The 21,212-nt window shown below is 38.2% G+C and overlaps 1 protein-coding gene across 1 annotated transcript in view; it reads right to left on the bottom strand.

The window, feature by feature from the left end:
* The window catches only part of LOC135479715 (uncharacterized), a 204,841-nt gene that overhangs the window by 37,466 nt on the left and 146,163 nt on the right, over positions 1-21,212 (bottom strand). Inside the window, exon 4 of the mRNA XM_064759618.1 lies at positions 12,652-12,734. Coding sequence (XP_064615688.1) covers positions 12,652-12,734 — 83 coding nt within the window. The remainder of the gene's footprint in view (positions 1-12,651; positions 12,735-21,212) is intronic.

Genomic DNA, 21,212 nt, shown 5'->3' with positions numbered 1-21,212 from the left:
AGCAAAGGCCTGGTATATTTTGTTAGCTCAGCACCTGAACTAAACTAATGGTTGTTTCCACAGCTTACAGCTTGGCATAATAAGACAAGCTGTGAGAGAGAAGAGACCTTGGGGGAGGGGGGGAGGGAAGGGGGGGGGGGCGCAGGAAGGGAAGAAGAGATTAAGAACAATTGTATGTTAGGAGAGGAAGGGGACTGAACCAGTGCTGACATTTCTGTATTAGTCCAGGTTCAGATTACAGATGATCGCTCATTCATAGAAGGTTTTTGTCCTGGGATTGTGTTGAATAAAGGCAATAATGATCATGAAAACTTGTTAGCATTTTTCAGAGAGCAAGCAAATTGTTGGATCGCATCCCCTTTCTCGCTCCGACAAATTTCTGTTTTTCTAAGAAACAAGTAGAAGGTGCCGATGTACTAGTCGTACCAACTTGGATTCCATTGAGGGCAGCTCCATCCACATCAATACAACAGCCTAGCCAACCTTTCCTCTTCACCGGGATGCGTTCTCCAGTGGTAAAAATTACAAATATATGAAAATGGACATCTAACTCAGAAGACATCAGAATATTATGGCTTAAAATCTCCCCCCCCCCCAAATATGATGACTATACTTGATACTATACATGCAGAGAAAAGCATTTCATAGGAAGGACTAAAAGTAAATGGTTATGTCAAGCTTGTGATCTTTGTTGAAAGAATGGAGATGCCCATCTCCCAGCTTGTAGTATAGTAGTATAGAAGCAAAATTGTAATGAACTCTCACAATGCACATCAGAACATGTATAGTTAGTCAAGAGGCCAAGATGACGTGTTTGGGGGAAGACTGAAGCAATCTAGACAGCAATTCAATCAAAACTGACAAGCACTACTTGTGTAGAGATGAAAAAAATAGTCTGGCGCTTATTCTGATTTGGAATGAAAACTTCAGAATAATGACTCTAATGAAGAGATTGGTCTCCTACGAGGCTGCTATCAGCCTGTAACAATTAACTGGGGATAAATTGGAAAGCTCTGTGTGGAACTCTCCAAACTGCTGGAAAAAATCTTTATCGAGTAACACAACACACACATGTACATGTAGGAAAGGATCTCCAATTTAACAAGAGCTGAAGTTAATGCATACAGATTTATCTCAACTTTTTCACTCTCTGTGGCTTAAAACAACAGACTTTTTTGTATCAATAGCGCTACCATCTCTCTGGATTAACTTTGTTCAGATCCAATAAAGAATTTTTTTTTCAATTTTTTGTTATTGCAAAACTGCCAGCAAGTAATCCAACGATCAGTTCAACCAATTTACACTAAATTAGTAAATGGGTCATAGCATCATGCACTGTTGCGTTAACAATGTAGTCAAAGAAATAACAATGCAATCAAGAAGATAGCCACAGAGTCAAAGAAATAGTAATGCAGTCAAGGAAATAGTAATGCAGTCAAGGAAATAGTAATGCAGTCAAGGATATAGCAATACAGTCAAAGCTATAGCAATCAAGGAAATAGCAATACCCTCAAAGATATAGCCATGCAGTCAAGGAAATAACAATGCAGTCAAGGAAATAACAATGCAATCAAGGAAATAGCCATAGAGTCAAGACAATAGCAATACAGTCAGAGATATAGCAATACAGTCAGAGATAAAGCAATGCAGTTAGAGATATAGCAATGCAGTCAAGGAAACGAAAAAAAGATTGATTGTGCTGCAGCATTAAAGATCCTATGAAGACTGTGATAAATAGTCCCCACAAATTATCTCTCTGCATGAGCATATGGAAACAGGATGAAGAAATTCACACGTAAAATAAATAAATGCTATAAACAGATGAACGTAACAAATGGATTAAACACAAATTGGACAGACTGCAACAGGACACAATAATGTTACACTCAACCTATACATTTAAACTTCATGATGAAACAGAAATATTTAGGTTTCAGCGATTCTATATCCACATCATGGTCACCTCAAAGAGATTTTTGAAAAAAAATCCACATTTGTGGATAAAATCAAATTTTTGGTATTTTACCCAGAATAGCTTAAATCATTGCCCTTCAGTAAATATAAGACTCGAACATGTACTGCTTATAGTGTTAAAATGATTGTACAGTTTACAAATGTTATAATCTAACTCATTTTATAAATTGTAGGATTTTGAGAGTGCACGGACAAGGCTGAATATTTTGTGCAAGGTACTGATATGGGCAATTCTAAAATTGGGCAATTCTAAAACTGGGCAATTCTAAAATTGGGCAATTCTAAAACTGGCAAGCCACTGATGAGCTTTCCCATGTATGATGTATGAGTTGTATACTTTGCTCACTTAGCCAAGGCACTGTCCACCAACCTGTCTTTTCTCTTGTCCCATGCTTCTATTTTTGAACCAACAAAGTGGTATAATCCCTTTACTTATAGATGTAAATTAATACTTAGAATCAGTATAGACACATCTCATTAAAAATTAAGCTAATCAATTTAGCAAATACAATTAAGAGTTGGAGGGTGGGGGGTATATATTATCAAAATAACTACAATGTTCATAACCATTGATTATTTTTTACTCCTTTTTCTTTCTACTTTCTGGTGGTCCAGTCCACAGTTTCTTGCTCTTTATAGGCATGAATTTACACCGTACATAACACCCCATATGGACGCTGGCTATACAATACATGCATGTATCCCCACATGATCACCTGAAACTCTTGACAAATGAATACTTTGACAGCGGGTCAGCACTGAAGCTTCCTGTCTGTGGCTACCTGGGTACAGACCTCACAGGCAGCGTTCCTGCAGAAAGCTATATTCCAGCCTTATTAGCTGGTTTGAAAAAGGAGACGGGAGAAATACTTGCATATGAGAGATGGGTGGGTTAATCTCATAACCAGACTTAAAACAAACATGTATTTTTAACACATAGATTCACTGGCGCACGGGTCTTACAGAATAAGTATTAGTTCACCACTTCAAAAGCTAAATGCAAGCATAGTCAAATAGTTTTGTTATCACAGATAATATTCCACTACATTGGAGCTTTCTACTATTGCTAGATACCACACAGTGAACAATTATCCTATGGCAAGCAAAAAGAACTGATACGTAAGAAAAATGAAACAGCAACTCGAGACTTCTGTGAAAGATATAAGTCATCAATAAATAATAATTTAGTTAATTTACTCTTAATACCACTTAGTTTACTAGTGTTTCAAGAGGTGCTAAAGAGTGAGAGTGTATGTAGCCAGTTCGCATGTTCTGAATTTACAGCTGCACTGAATGCACTAATTTGATACAAAACAAAACTGTCCTTGAAATCACTATATCATACTTTAATGGTCTTGTGTCATCAATACTCTACTGTTATGTAAATGAGGTGAATCCCGATGGTTCAAGAATATCAGCTACCAAGAGCAAAATATACATTATTTATACATTAATTTGATTGCTACAGAGCCAAATAGATTCTTCTTTCAGGAAAAAAAGCATAAATCCTGTGTTCAAGCATATTTTACATTTAAATCTGTGAAAAACATTTAAATCTGTGAAAAACATTTAAATTTGTGAAAAACAAAGGGTACCATTTTACTGACATTAGCATCCTTGCAATCACAAATGACCACCTCGCATCTAGCTATTATACAACTGTGAGAAATTTATGGAATTAAACATGCAGGTAATAAAATGGGATTTGGTTGTATAATTACTTCACTTTCAAAGGTTATGAACATTAACCCATCTGCATGTACACCAAAGCAGATCTTCTCTGGTTTTAACTCTACATTTCTATGGTACAATTCACTCAGATATTGTAAACCTCATTACAGTGTGAAATGGTAATGTCATACAGCTTCAAACCAGACAATCTGTTTCAGGGATGTAAAACTGGTGAGGGTGACCCCAATGTCTTACCAGTTACACCTGAAGATCAATCAATGTATACAGTTTTTCAAACGGATGCCAACACCATTACTGCACTGCGTTGGTCTGAGGGTTTACCGGGTGGGGTTATATACCCTGATGAAAGACTTCCATATTTTACAAGACAAGACAAGACAAGCTGGTTTGCCATCAAACCATGTAGTTCTGCTAAACTGGGTGGTATATAGAGCATTTCAAGTTTTCCAAATTCCACTGAAAGCTTGGTTTAACAATCAATTAGCCAACATGCTAATGTTTACTGTTATGTTAATTACTTGGATTAAGGGAATCCCTGCTTCGTTAACTCTATAAAGCCACATCTGCACCAGTACCCTCCTGCGTGTTAAATTAATAACACTGCAAGTTCCACTCACAAAATGAAAAAATGTGCTATAATTGTGGGCATAATTTAACTGATAACTACCTAAAGTCTCAAGGCAGCGAAACTGGCCAATAACAACCAGTGCTGCACTCACATACACTGGTCTACCTATTAAGAACAAGCTACATGTATATATGTTTTCACTCATTCGAGGGCAGTTTGAGACTGTCTTAATTTTGGTTGTTTGTGATTTTGGACTCAGGTGGTCTTGTCATGTAGACACTAATTTTCTTTCCATCATTGTTAAATATATATATATTTCAAGGCAGTTATGTATCATTTCACAGGCATATATATGTTATATATACAGGCTTTTTATGGCTGGCTGTCATCCATCTGATGTAAAATGTCTTAGAGACTCCATTAAATTAGTCTCTATCAAGATGAGCCCAGAAGAACCACTCATCAACTATCATCACTGGTCCTTCAAGAAATGGGGCCTTCTTCGAAAAAGGAGCAGTGATGACCATTCACCGCTGGTGCGTCTATCTGGTGACTTTAGACACCCCTAATAAGCGCTAACTCAAACACTAAACATCTCTGGTCTCCTTGATTGCCACATCTCTCCACTCAAGCTGTAGGTCCAAAGCTCCTGAGCAAAGTTTACTGAAATCCAAGCAAATATTTGCGTGCTCTTTTCTGTTGGAGGGAGGATTAGGCCACTTCAGCGCTAAGTGACAGCGCTCTGCCAATGTAAACTTTGCGGAAGCATCAGAAGGGGAAGCCAGCAGTCTGTACCCAAACCTTGTGACATGTGGAAACTTCCATGCAGGTTCCAAGGAGGGCAGAAGAATGTAAGTTTGTTGGAAGAAGTACATGGTGTATTTACACGTGGACTGCAATCACAACAAACATAATACAGCTGGCATCCAACCATTATCTTACACCATACCAACTATATACAATATTAATGTTTTAACCCACAGTCTATGCTATTACCTTTGTAAAATGGCTAACCAATAAATCAATTGTCAAAGAATAAGAAGCTGGAAGTTCAAACAACGGTTGAGAGATGTGATGAAGAAAAAAACTTGACTGCAAACACAGCTGAGTTACATTCAATAAAGTCGAATAAGATCAACATGAGAGGCTGTACTGTCATTGATTGACCGCTAAAAGCTTTGTTTACACTGAATCTATCACTTCCCAAGGCTCCATGTACAGAGCATGCAGTCACTGTCATGAATGTACACATTGAAATAGCGTCTCTATAATGTGGTTTACATATCCAGATATATTCAACATCACTATGACTACGAGACACGTACTATATTTCACTTTAAATGCCTTTTTGTTGATTTTATTCAATGTTAACCCTGCGTCTGATGTAATCCAAATCACAAGCAATAAAATCAGCTTAGAGAAGTGTTGTGCGGTACCTTCATTCATAAATATAAAATTTTAAAAATAAATTTGACAAATAAATTATATGGTCAAATTTACTTATTTTATTCCACTAAAAAAGGGGAAATGGGGTATGGCCGGTAGGAAACACAAAACGCAGGTTCAGTCTAAGCCATGATTGGACAGGGAAATCAGTGAGGTGAGAATTAAACCACAACTTCTCAAGCAGACCGAACCAGATGCGAGAATTGAAAATTTAGTGTCACTGGTCAAGCCACATGTATGTAACAGGGCTAAATGAAGAAATCAGACAGAATATCCTATCCTGCTCCAAATATTGCTTCATTTACTGATACTACTATATTATGACAGTAACACACAATATGGAATTCATACAGCGCTTAAAATACTGGTCCATTAATTGACATGTGTATGTACGTAATGAGTGTAAGAGGTTTGACAAAATGCTTGTAACTTTGCTTCACTAGTAATGAAACAAAGCAATGCCCTCCTTTAATAAACCCTGCATCATGCAGAGCATAAGCTTGCCCATGTAACAGCCTGGGTAAAGAACCATCAAGGCACTGCCTACCTCTACTCCATTTACAAGCACATCATCTTCATAGCACTAGCACACAGACGCATGGGATATACACAACTGCAGACTGAAAATCTTTAAGAATAATGCAGGGTGTTTCATGAATTTTTTCATACAACTTACTACAGCATAATCTCAATTTACCCACAGGTCAATACATGATGTATATCATATTGCCATGCAAGTCAGGCTGCTGCCAGAGATGTATTTTTCACCATAAGCTTTTTTTTTGTGCGGGTGTTCTGAAAATGTCTTTGTGTGTTGAGTACTGTACTTCCCGGCTCTGTGACCTCAGCGACGGTGCCAAACAAAGCTGAGCAAATTCCTCTTGACAAATGGCGTGACCTTTAGAGGTCACCTATTAGATCATAATCAGCCCTTTATAAATAGCACCACTGTCACGGAATTCAGTTCTGCCAAGAACCACTTGTGCGCAGCTTGACAAAACAACAGTTGGGGCTAAAATAGTCCCTGCGGCTAAATATTTATCTGGATTGGTCTGAAATATACCACCTGCACTGAGCTACGTGAACTGTTTTACGGCATGCAATTATATAACAGTTTTATTGTAAATTGTGTATGCATGACAAACAAAATGTTAAAGGGTCAACCCTCCCACTTACTCAGTGCCTTAACAAAAACAAATGCAAGTCCTCTTGTGACTGTGTCAATTGTGATCTTTTGTGACTGATATTCCTTCTACTTCAACTTCTACTTTATTTCTATGTAACATTTTGTCTGCATCTAAATTAAACCATACAAAAATTACACCTACTGCATTCACACAATCCATGCCAGTTAACATACGATTCCTTTGCTATAACTAACATCAGGTTTACTTAATCGATGGAATTACTTTCTGCTTTTGAAGAAGAGTGCCCCTTTATACATATGCTCTCATTACAATAATATAAATCTACTGTCAGTTATAGAACAGATTCAAAGCTTGGGTTTAGTCCACTGTAATCTTGAGGCTGCTTGTGGTATGCAAATGCTTCCACTAACCAGCTTAATTATACAGTCACATGATTTACATACACAATTACTGTTTAATCTCTTCTAGATCTACTTAAAAATTCCTCAACTCCTAAACACGATCACGACCTTGATTGATGTATCTCAACAAAGCTGGCAATACTTGATGCTTGATCAGTGGCTTACTTACATGTAATTCATTTTCACACACACCATTTTCTTCCAGAGGATAATGGAAACTACAGACAGAGTGTGGGTTAACAGCCGCACCCTGAGAGTTTTCTGATAAACATGCTGATGTATGGCCACGACACTGCAAACAACAGCAGCTTGTGTCATACATGTATATGTCATCGGATTACAAACTGAGCTTAAAAGAAGAGACACCATTAGACCAAATGCTTACATACATTTATACATTAATAATTTATCCCATAGGAAGTCTGAAAAGCTTAACTTTAAAGTAAGCAAAGTTTGCACAATCAAAAGAGCCACCATGTTGTAAGTTTTAACCAATCAGACATTTCTACATATCTATCACCCATGGACGCACTTACATCATGGAACCCCGTTTTGCTTTATAATCATACATCTACAGTGTAAGGGGTATGAGTGACGCAATATCATGTGTCCAGTTTCTCTAACATGACGCGACCCATCACCTCGTAAGAATTCCTGATTAAAAATTAATGTATATTACCAAGAGTTACCAAGCAACTCAGACAAAAATATCAGTGTCTGTTTTGGTCTGTTTCCACTCCTCTGGCTGGATGATTCGGTTATATTTTTTGTTGTCTTAATTTTCTTTTAAGCATACTGTATACGTGTATGTCTGCATTCTTGGGGTTTTACACCATACTTAACAATTTTTCAGTCAAATGATGATCGACGAAAAGTCATTGGGTGTACATGTACATATATTGTGTCTGCTTGTGGCAAGGCGAGTCAATGCCCTTAGTGAAGTATCATGCCAAGGACACCAGAAATGACACCCCACCCAGTCACATTACACACTGACACTGGGCCAACCAGTCATGTTTTTTTAACATTTCAGTGCTAATCACCAAGCGAGGCAGCGGCAAGGTCCATGTTTAAAGTCTTCGGTATGACCCGGCCTGGGTTTGATCCTGGAATCTCCTGAGTTCGAGGCAGAGGCTCTAACCATTAGGCCACTGAAGCCGGCTTTAAGCTCATAGGCTGCTCACTGAGCTACTCTGACCATCATCTCACCAGTGTGAGACAAAAGCTAAATGGCAAAAGCTGGGCCAGTCAGGAGTTTAATCCTACTGCTCCCTTCTTAAATATTAGAGCTAAAAGCAAGAAAGCCTTAGGTATAAGTAGCATTTCTACAATTGTCCCCCCAAGATGTGAGCCTGGACCTCATGTATCCTTTATTCATGTTCTGACCTCTGGCCACATTAACAGTGTCTTTTTGCTGAAATCTGCGAACCAGATTTAATACGCCAGTCCTGCTAAGCCTGCATGGGCAGTTAGGCTTTCCACTCCCCATTAATGAATTAAGTATTCAGTGCCTCCAAGGAGCAATCCTAACTCTTGGATTCCGTCACCAAAATGCTATCTTTCCCTGCTAAGAGGCTTTTTCCTTTGAAAGTGAATGTTTTCCCTGGATACATGTATTAAACCCAGATGTTCCAGTTGATGAACAAATTACCTTAACGAGCAAAACTTATCAGGATTATCATGGGTTCTGGCACATTTAATGAAGGATTATAGTCTATGCTTAACAAAGGATTAATCTATACTAAATACTGGATTAACCTTCATTTGACTTGGAAGGGACCCTCACTTATCAAATGTTAACCGACTTTTGACACTGGTTTAATCCTTACTTAATGCAGAATCAATAGTTACAAAACACAATTGACCTTTGCCAGGTATGTTCATTGCCATTGAAAAATAAAATATCAGTGAGTGAAGCACCCCCATTAAACACCTGCTTATCACGGAGCATGACATTAACACCGACTGTACAAGACAAGTCATGCACAAGTATTGGTCAAAAACAGACCACAAAACTGAGCAATGGATAGAAAAGAAACTTTTCATATGCTGACAGTGCCACATCAAATAATATCTCAATATTTAAAGCAGAGCACAAAATATTTTACTTTTTAATATTGTTACATTATATGTTCATATGCGCGCTATTACTTCCGGTGTATGGTAGGCTACCAGTTCTCAGGTCATTAGAGTATATACACACTGTTCATTTGTCTTCCTCACTCTGACCCAATGTACATAGCAAATTGGTAAGCAATCCATAGTTCATTTATCACATTTGTACTTTTTACTTTTTCTCTAAGCACATTTCCATGTTAGCTTTTATGGATGTATACTAAACATAACCACACATGTACATGTGCCTTTGTTAATAGACATGTAAGGGCCTCCATGGCTCAGTTGATTAGCGCGCTAGCGCAGCATAATGACCCAGGAGTCTCTCACCAATGTGGTTGCTATGAGTTCAAGTCCAGCTCATGCTGGCTTCCTCTCCGGCCGTATGTGCGTAAGTCTCTCAGCAACCTGCGGATAGTCATGGGTTTCCCCCGAGCTCTGCCCGGTTTCCTCCCACCATAATGCTGGCTGCCGTCGTATAAGTGAAATATTCTTAAGTACGGCGTAAAACACCAATCAAATAAATAAATAAATAACAGACATGTATACACGTAGATATGTATCAGTATCCAGCATATCCGGAATTATCTAAACATCTATTCTAATCTATTTTTTTATCAGTGTTTTTATGCCGTACTCAAAACTTATTTTGCTTATGTCACAGTGGCCAGCTTTATGGTGGGAGGAAACTGGGTAGAGCACAGGGGAAACCCACGGCCATCTGCAGATTGTTTCAGTGTATATATGTAATAAAAGTTAAAAATCCAGACACTTAAATTAACAATTTGGCTATTTACCTCGATTATTTTCCTTATGGTACACTTGATCCATCAAGCATCAAACTAAAAGCCGACCCTCACACCTGTCAACAAGGCTAATCTTCCAAACGATTACCTTAATGGAAGCACTCGACAAGTCGCCCTCCTCAAGATAGGGCCAAAGACATAAATGACATGCATTGTGCTAGGGTTGAGTGGTGAAATGACAGTTATTGTCACTGTGCAAATAACTCCACAAAAATGTTAACAGTTTGGTAATAATCTCTGTTCATATAACACATTCATCTACTTAGAAGGGCAAACACTACCAAGTGTCATGCTACATTTAAAATAAAACTTCTCATCACTTTCATCAGAAGTTTAAATTGTTTATGAAATGATCACTCTATACTCATGATCAGGAGAGCAAACATTATCGACTGAATAAAAGAAAGGGGGCTATAATTAATTCCTCACAATGACATAATTATGACACATCTACTATCCAATGCCAGGTTTTTACCCCAGATTTATTACTGACACATGTATGAAGCAATGCTGATCATTTTTCACAACTTCTGAACATTTTTTACAGCAATGAAAGCTCTGGTAATATTACCAGTGTGTCAAATTTCATGAACAGCTTTTGCACAAAATGAATAAATACTAGTACTCTCATTAGTCAAGAATTTCAACAAATCATTTTCACAAAGACAACTGCACAGTGAGAGGCGAATTTCTTTGTTGTAATATTGACTTTCTCTGTGGTAACTTAACAGAGTGCTTTATAGTGAATGGAAGAGCCCGGCACCCAAACTTATAAGAGTACATGTACTTTGTTAAACAGAACAAACATGATAATCAATCATCACTTAACACATATTCACCATTAGCTGTTTTGTACACAATGGTTGTGTATTTTACCCTCCTAGGTCCAAAACAGTTTTCAACAAGTTCCTTCACAGCAAAAAAATGCCGTAAGATGTCACAGTGAAATACAAACTAGGCACTTTTCTTACCAATACTATTACCAGTAGCATGTGACTGAATTTAGTGAGTTGATTAAATCCGGTTCATAAAACAAATCTGTGTGACTTATTTACTTATTTAATTGTTGTTTGGATGACTCCAGTTTTATTTTTTTATTTTACGAGTGAACTGACACTAAAAAAAGCCAAAAACACAAAAAAGTAAAATTGTAAATTCTACCTTTTTTACATGTCTGATCTTGATGTTTTTTGGTTTTCCTGTTTTGGAGAACAACTTGTATTCTACCAATGTAGTTGCATGTCTGTAGGTCACATGAAGGAAGGTTTGCCCATGACCTAATTGCCCATGACTTAATTGCCAAACCAGAATTTTTAATTTACATGAAGATGATCAGTGTCATGCGGAAACCGAAGCACCTCAGGAAAACATTCCCACATGCAACATACAGCTATGCACGCTGGTGGAAGACAAGTTGAAAACATCTGCATTATCAACCGCTTATTGCCACCAAGGCCCGTGTGTCAGACCTCTAGGTAATGGAAATGCTTAAATCAAATAATGAAACGATTTCATTGTTAGAACTGCACAGATACAATTTACGTTCAATATCTATTAGTTTAATTCACTAGTGTCTATCAATGAGCTCAAGAATTTTTCGCCTATATGGCAGCAAACATGTGTGGGTGGAGGGATCCGGAGTACCCAAAGTGAACCTTCAATCTTTGCCAGGTACTTGACAAACCTCCTAAATTCCAATTACCACTGAATAAAAGAACAAATATTTAAAGATGACATAAAAAACGTCTTGCCCCAAGGGCTGGCTAAGCCCAGTGCCAGGAAAATGCCTCAGACATACAACAAACCCAGACACACTTATGGAACATTTATGCATGACAGTTTAAAGGGAAGGCTTTCAGCTTTCCACCAGTGTGTGTTTGTTCTATCCCCCTGAAACCACACAGACTACCTGATAAGGTGAATTTACCTGTCCTGATGCCTTCCTTGTCGTCCTGTAACAAGCTTTAGCTTTTGTTACACCTAGTTACAGGAGAAACGACTGTGTCCACACACTGTTTACATTACTGAACACTAGTTTCACGATACTGGCCATTACAATAAGCACAAGTAATTGGTCTGTAGAATGCTTACGTTACATGACTTAAATAAGTAACAGTCCAGAATCAATGTGGTACACCTGTATGCACAGCATATCTGTTCTTGTGCATACAATGCTCTTGTAAATGCAAATTTGATTTATTTGATCATCAGTAACACGACGGCGGCCGTCATCATGGGAAGAGGCAACCAGGCAGAGCCCATGCGAAACCTACGACCATCCACATTAGATGAGAGGCTCCTAGGTCATAAGTGCTGAGCTAGCATCTTAAGTACATGTAGCTCGGCCACCGGGGCCCCGGAATGCAAATCTGAAAGTTGTCCGTTAGTCAAATATTACCGAATGAATAGAAAAATGATAATGGTTTAATGACACTTCAGCAATATTGCAGCACAGGAGGAGCACATTTTGATATGGAAAAGTAATACAAACGATAACATACCTCAAGACTGCCCAAGTAAGATGGAGCCCCAATGTACCTCTTTGTGATGACTGTCTCCGAGTTCCTGGAACCAGGTGTTGCGTCTGGAAAACAACAACAACAGCACATATACTATAGAGAATACATTTGCATATCTACAAACATGGTTTATACATGTTTTAGATTTCAGTGCAAATTGTAACAGCTCTCAACTGCCCTTTTCTCAACCTAAAGCTATGAGTGCAAAATGAGGCCGCACAATAGCAATTTTGGTCCAAGCTCCATTGACCACTACTCTCATGAGAAATAGTCCGCTTCGGGACCGGTAGATCCAGGATCAATCCCTGATCGAGTCACACCTAAAACTTTAAAGCTTGGCGTTCAGCATGAAGGGGATAGTGCAACGACTGGTTGACCCGTATCAGTATAATGGCTCGGGCGGGGGCGGCTTACTTGCCTTCGGTCGTCTCAGTGAAGCAGCACTAAATAAAAGAGCGATGGAAATCCGTCCTGCAGCAAGGAGGCACATTACACATACATGCACCCTAAGGATTCCTTCGTCGTCATATGACTGAAAAATTGTTGAGTACGACGTTAAACCCCAAGCACGCACTCACTCACTCACTCACTCATGAGAAATATGTTACCAGTATGCCTCAAAACTATCACAGCAAAAGGATAGAGTAAAGTAAAGACAGTATCACAGTAAAGAATAGTACACTACACAGCTTAGACCCAAGTTACAATAGGGAAAGGTACCCCAATCGATGACTACACGGATTCCAAAGATACAACCAATAGAATTATTCACCTGGAAATAGGACAGGAGGAAGAGAAGAGCTATAACCCATAATTTTGTTTCTTCTCCATCAAGATCGGTAGTACAGGTAACAGCCGAAAAGAAACTTAACCTAACTTATCCATAAATTGATCAGTCAATCAGATATCAGTTCATTAGAAGTCAGTTAATATGTCACTCTTTCACCTGCCACAGACTGTGTTCTTCATGTCCAACATGAAGCCATCTCTCTTCGACAAACATTTCAAAGCAAATGATTGGTGTTCAGTTCTATCTGTTGTCTGTTAGTCCTTATGTTGTGTTCATCACTTCACAATGGCCTTTCGGAGAAGAGGGAAGGGGGATGGAGGGGGTGGGGGTGGTGGGCACAGACGAACAGCTAATTCAATCTCCACTCCCGAGACTTGGAATACGTAACAGCCACCCTAAAATAGCCAATATTCGACCTTTTCTCAACTGGTTACCATTAGTGTAACGACACGGACAGAAGACAAGGCAACCCTCCTGGCTCTCCTAAACAGCCATGCTTATACATTCCTTACATTGTACCCTTCTCCAAACCCTCACAAAAGCTAGCAGTTATTACAATCACAACCATCCAAGACAGAGAATTAGTAGTTTTATATGCATGTGGAATGAAACAAATTCTTACACAGTACAAGAACTTTACAAAAACTAAATCCACCAGCATCAATTCAAAAGATATCAGCCACACAGTTTGATTTTGTTTTCCACCACATAAGGGTATATACAGATGCTTAAAGTTACTTTGCTTTATTAAGCCTCAGCATAAATAGAACACATATGTATTCATTTGGCACAAAAATCATTAAAAATTATGGCTTGCATGCATGTACGTGTTAAATTTACACTTTTTCATATCCAGTTTTCAAAAATGTCTTTTCCTTAAAAAAAAAAAAAAATTTGACATGCTGCATTTCCTATTTCCGTACCTGAACCAGGAGAAACTGTACTTGTGTGATATCACTTGTATTCAATGAAAAGCAGATCCACATTACACACATGCATGCAAGAGCATGTCATATGACTATATGCTTTATATTATAGCCAGGTTTCATGTGTAATAACAGCACTAAAGACTGGAATAAAACAAGATTTGTCTGCGCGTGCAAAGCAGCGACCTGAAATGTGGACAGTATCCCTCTAACCCTCTTCAACAGGAATTCATTGTTTCTACTAAACTTCACACGCATTATAGACACATGCACAGAGAAAGCTAGCGTATTACTGTACCGACAAACCTGTGACACTATACATTTGTTGCTAACCATGACTAAGATCGCATGACTTTGATCAACTTTGCATAAATTAAGCCATTTTTTTTTGAAAATGCTTTTATACATAAAGCTCAGGCAGACTGCAATAAGCTATCCAGAGAGTACGCATGTGAGGAATGTGTAAAATACTGAGGTATAAAACTTTGAAGATGTATGAATGAGCATGGCTTAAATAACTAAATAGATAAACTTGTACAGTACTGCCCAATCCTATGTACTTCTGGCACGGATGTGTGTCGGAACATCCGTGCAGGAAGGATGTTATATCAGCTGATCATACAGCCACGATCGGTGTACCATCCGCATATGATGGGCGTAGAATGTGTGTCTGATGGGCATACGATCCGACCATCCACATAGGGTGTCTGATGGGCATGCGATCCGACCATCCACACAGGGTGTCTGATGGGCATGCGATCTGACCATCCACATAGGGTGTCTGATGGGCATACGATCCGACCATCCACATAGGGTGTCTGATGGGCATACGATCCGACCATCCACATAGGGTGTCTGATGGGCATACGATCCGACCATCCACATAGGGTGTCTGATGGGCATACGATCCGACCATCCACATAGGGTTCTATGATATACACGAACATAAAAATATAAACTCATCTAACTTATAACAAATGCTGCCTTGTTCAACACCATCCTTGTTCGTTCTCTCTGAAAAAAAAAACACTCACGTCTAGTTCCCGGCATGGTTACTAATTTACACATAATGATGATAATACGCAGGCATTTTGACTGTTTTGGCAATTATTTGGTAAATGCAAAACCATAATGTATATGTACAACACCCAATTTCTCTTCAGTGCAAAATTTTCTGAGGAAGGTCCATTTAAGTACTAAATATAGTGTATAGTGATAGGAGAACATATACACATGACAATTTAGGCACCATGGATGGCTAATTTATACGAAAAAGTATAGCTTTTTGCAAGAACTTACATGATCAACAGTTGTCCGGAATGCGGTTACGATTTTACATTTTCACTGACACTAATAAACCCTAATCGAGAAGAGGAAAGCAAAACTCCGAAGTCATGCATTGCTAGCTTACCTTTTTAATGGCTTGAATTAATTGAGAGTTAGGCGAATGATATACTATTCACTACAATGACTATTCACTGTCACCACATCTGTCTTACCAGGTTAGTAAACTGAAGATACATCATGTCATGTTTATAGCATGTAAAAGTAAAACGGCCTAAACAAGACTACAGTTAAAAACCGATCAAGATCCGTGTAAGATCCGATCAGGATGGTGCCAACGTCCATGTATATGCCGTCCATCATGGCAGTATGATCCGCTTCTGATATGAATGATATGTGTACAGTATCGTTAGGATAGGGCAGTACTGCAAGTGACAAGAATTAGAGAGTAATATTCCTTATCCTCATAAAGAAAAGTATCTAATAAACTTCAATTAGTCCCAATTAACGTAAATTTATATTGCTCACCTACTGGCAGAGCACAGACATACATATATGAACATACGCATAGCACAATTATACATTTGATACAAATCAAATCCAACCTATTTTTGAAGAGTTTATATCACATATACCTATCTATTTCATCACAAAGAATCCCCATCATGTATCCAGACCACATAAGGCCATATCTATAAAACTTATCTATGTAATACACAGCACACGCATAACCATACTTCCTCAACCTTTTCGCATATGAAAGATCAACATTCAGTGCAATTTATGAATATTTTTAATTGGATTTCGGAGACAAAACTACCTTGATTGCATTGGACAGTTTCAGGGTTTCCAAAAAAGTATACTTTTATCACTCTGCACAGAATAAAGCCTTCAGAATGTGGTTGAATAAACGCCTTGCAAACATGCAGGAAGGCTGAAGAATTACACCAATTACCAACATTCCCTGTATAGATCATTGTAGGCTTTACACAAAGGTTAACACCAGTGCCCCAGCAGAGCTAGGCATACATACACATGTACATGTCATAATATGGGTGTTGTCCAAAGGGCTATTTAACTCTCACTACCTCAGCCATCTTATGGAAGAAAGGAAATCAAAACATGTCAAACATCATAAGCATGAATAGGGTCTGTCTGAGGGTCACATCAGACATAAAGCAAACACAGTTAATAAAGCTGGCTGGGTGGCTGCAGCTATAGTGTAAGGAGATAAGCCAGTCTTTGGACACAAATGGGGTTAGCTTATGGGCTTAGCACATTAACTCCTTCAACAGCTGCCAGAAGACTCTCTAATCTCTGCTGTAAACCAGCTGGCTTACCGCTGGCAGTTCCATACCTCAGCTTAACAGGATTTTGGAACTTCTGAATTTGCTGGTTATGTGAAACCGCCTGTCAAATTAAAAAAACTAATCTCACCACATGTTCACTGTATATAATAAAGGTAAAATAAAGTGTGATTATTAGAGCAGTTAAAAAGTACATACACACTAAGAGAAAGGTTAACTCATCTTAACATACATGTAGGCATACACATCTAAATAATGAGTATTTAATTTCTCTCTACATATATTATAAGTTACTGAATTTTATCCTGATTTCCAGTAAAAAATATCACACAACTAAAAATTAAAGAAATAATGCTATAGCATATAACCAGAGCGTCTGCAATGTATGAAATGTAATGCAAAAGATACTGATTTCAGTAAAACCTACTTTAAACTTTTGAAACTAGCACACAGGGTATGGCGATATTTCACAGATATATGATTGTAAAACGCGCACCATAGGGATATTACCATGAAACAAAACAGTATTTGAGACATTTCACAGAATGTTATATGTGTATAAACTCCTTTCATGTCGAACAGTAAACTTTTCTTTAACCAATTAGTGTTTAATTAGCACAAGTAATAGAGTAGGCTGCTAACAGCCTGTCAAAAATTTTGTCCACTCTTGGTAAATACTGGCATGATGTCGATATAAGAGTCTGAAATGTGAAAAAAAAAAAACAAATAAACTGGAATTGACTGTAGAAAATTAGGTCATAGCATCAGGTGCCAAACATAGGCTAACTCATAGAAAGATGGTCGACAGTTCACTTTCTGCAAAGAATAAATGTAATGCAATTGTTGTGTTCTATTTTAGTTCTGGCTTTGTGACAGTGGACATTCAACTGATGGTGAAGTTACATGTACATGAGCATCCAGACAGCATCGGCTCTCTCTGTAGCCGTTGCAAGTCACAAAGTTATTATTTAATTTACGTCTCAGGAGTGAATTTAAGATCGGTTGCAAAGTTATAAATGTAAGTTTTATGCTGCTGGACATGCGGGGCTATTCGAGAGAATTTTCAGTCTGATGTCTAGACAATTGGGTCTCCTGGCAAAACACGACACTTTTCCTTCACGTACTAAATTGCAAGCACTCTACAAAATATTTCCCTGGCTTTTAATGACATTGACAGCTTGCAGAATCTTGTCGAAGTTATTGTGACTTGCACAGCTTCGTTTGGCTTGATAACATGAGAAGAGTGTGCTATGAACAATTACCCCCCTCTGGGCGTAACTTCTCTCAACCAATGCCAACAGCAGAATCTACTGCACTTAGAAATACACGAAATGCTGTTTACTCCATGAATGCGAGAGTACAGTGAGGTGGAGAGAACAACGTTAATTACTGGCAAAATTGTAAACAGCCATCTACAGGTAAATCAAGTCACAATCAATGTATAGTGCCTCACTTATCAACATAACTGTACATAATTTGGAATCAAAGCATCTGTTTGCATCTTATATTATTATCATTATTATAAAGACTTACAGCATTGACAGTAAAACCAGAGCAGAGATGACAGAGTGATAATTGGGAATTGGTCACACACAACTGTAGAAATACAGCCTTCTGTCAATTTACCTCACGGTTTTATTCTAACTGTTCATGTAAATGCTTAAACATAGCAGCATGTCACACCATGATCTGGCCGTAATATGGTCGCTGTAGCATTCAGACATAATCACATATGATAACTCACTCCGGAGAGCAACATTCAGAAAGCCTGCATTATAAGCACATTACTTCCATTAACTGAAGATAATTAGGCAAGAATCGTCTGAAGTGCATGACGGCGGCTCCTAACCTCTTTAGTACTGACCACTGGACAATGTACTGTGAACTACTCGATCTGGAAGTCCATGGACATCCTGCTACTACACACACACTCTCTCAAAAAACTCTCACCTCCTATTCACATGCTCTTCCATTTAAATACTTACCGGCCCATCAAGAGTTTACACTATCGGAAGCCTAACAATACCACACCACCATTAAAATGAGTGACAGATTCCTGTCCGTTTTCAAAGTCACAAATAATTTCAGTTTGAACAGGCTATGCATGAAGCTATCTGAGCAGTAACCTGAAAGTATCAGGTGTAAATCGTAGTGGTGAAATGCCTCTTAGACAAGGGACACTCTTGACATGGTCTTATTTAACAGTCTCCAGTATCTAAGGCATATTAAAGAACTAGACGACAAAACAGCTAGGACATAGCTACAGCTGTATCAAGTAAAATCGAAACCTATCCCTTCACATCAAAGTGCTCCAATGTTGTTGGATTATTGAAATTCATTAAAACATTTGAAATGTCACCATAAGTTCAACTTTTCTTTAAGCATTTCATTTTTATTTTGTCAAAAAGCATGTCACAAAAGTTGTACTTATTTGCGCTTGTTTTCAGTTTTGTGTAAATTCTTCTTCTTGGAGTGATCTTATACTTCACATAAGTGTAATATACACATAAATTCTTCTGTAAGACTGTTATAATTGCGTGACAAAGGCATTAGCACTGACACCGCCATATTGCTGAAAAACAAGTTTGTTTTCGATAAAAACTATAGGTTTGTTCTTGTAATGATCAACTTCTAACATATGCCACTCAACATAACAGCATGCTGCAAACTCTCGATAATCACAAAGGATGGTGAATGTCACAAAGGATGGTAAAATAAGTACATGCTTTACTTATTTTTCTACATGTATTTAGATGGAAATTTAGTGATGCCATGGCATCTGTTGGTACACAGTGGTGATATCAGGGAGACACAGCTTTGTTTTTCTACACAGCTCCACATATCACAACTGTCTGTTTTCTACATAACTCTAATGTATTTAAAAAAATATTTAAATGTGTGCATTTTTTTTTTTTGTTTATATTTTCTACCTAACCTTATTATTTTATGATTTTCATTTTGGATGTTGTTATTTCCACTGCATGATCGCACCACCATACAGATGTCATTTACCTCATTTTATTTAACTCCACAATATTCATTTCTCTTTCTTCTACTTGGAAATGGAGCCATGAGATAGTAACACAAACATGCAAATTTACTTCCCTATTTCTATGCACCCATGATCATTCTTTTCTTTCATACATGGCTGAATCTACAATCCATTTTCTCAAATATTGCTAAGGTCAATATTGGGTTTGAGGTTGATGATATAGCTTTCAGATATCCCAAATCACATATAAAGTGGTAACTGTGTGTTAAATAGAAAACGGAGAAAATACCATCATCTTCTTCAGAAACATCTTGAACAGTTATCGATTTAGTTAAAGTAATCAAACACTTGTGACCTCTTGCAAACACGAAAGGCGCTGACAAAACAAGGCAAGGCACCTCCAGCTGGAGATGAATTGTGTTAGTCTTCTACAACACTGCTTAATTTTTGCAGATCTTTGCTGGCTGCACTATAAGGAGATGTGCCAAAGCAAAAAAAATAATGTGAAATTGCTTGAGGAAACATGGGTTGCAGAAGAAAAAGGAAATTACCGTTTTTGCAAGTGATAACTGCTGAATGAACGGCTTGACAACGTTCTGCCACCTAGACTGCTCTTTGCTCTCTCTTTTGAAGAACTTGACTCTCAGCTAAAGAGACACCAGTGTTTACAAAGTGAGATGTAAATAAAAGAACTTGGCACTGTAATGTAAACCACTCCTTTTTTTTCACCAACTATGCGAGCTAAGAGAATCATCTGATTGGTGGGCAAGCCCTGCAGTTATCTTGACAGAAATACTAGCCTCTTACCTTGATTTTATCTCAAGTGTTGGTACTAATTTTTCTGGTGAGAATACATAGCATAACCCAACAGCAAAACAAAAAAGTCATCCAAGAATCTAGAGACAATTATTGAAAAACTCACAGATGGTAACCTGAACATTTCAAGATTGGGTGCAGGATCCAAAATCTGGGAATTCCAGCTTTACTGGAGAGGCAAACCTTAACAATGTTATAGGGACCTCTGGCTCAGTTGGTTAGCGTGCTAGCACAGCGTAATGACCCAGAGGCCTCTCACCAATGCAGTCACATGAGTTCAAGTCCAGCTCATGCTGGCTTCCTCTCCGGCCATAAGTTGGAAGGTTTGCCAACAACCTGCGGATGGTCGTGAGTTTCCCCCGGGCTCTGCCCGGTTTTCTCCCACCATAATAATGGCCGCTGCGTATAAGTGAAATATTCTTTGAGTA

The sequence above is a fragment of the Liolophura sinensis genome, chromosome 12, assembly GCF_032854445.1.
Source record: "Liolophura sinensis isolate JHLJ2023 chromosome 12, CUHK_Ljap_v2, whole genome shotgun sequence".
Taxonomy (NCBI): domain Eukaryota; kingdom Metazoa; phylum Mollusca; class Polyplacophora; order Chitonida; family Chitonidae; genus Liolophura; species Liolophura sinensis.
The sequence above is the reverse complement of the archived record's forward strand: the minus strand, read 5'-3'. Positions and strand labels throughout refer to the sequence as shown.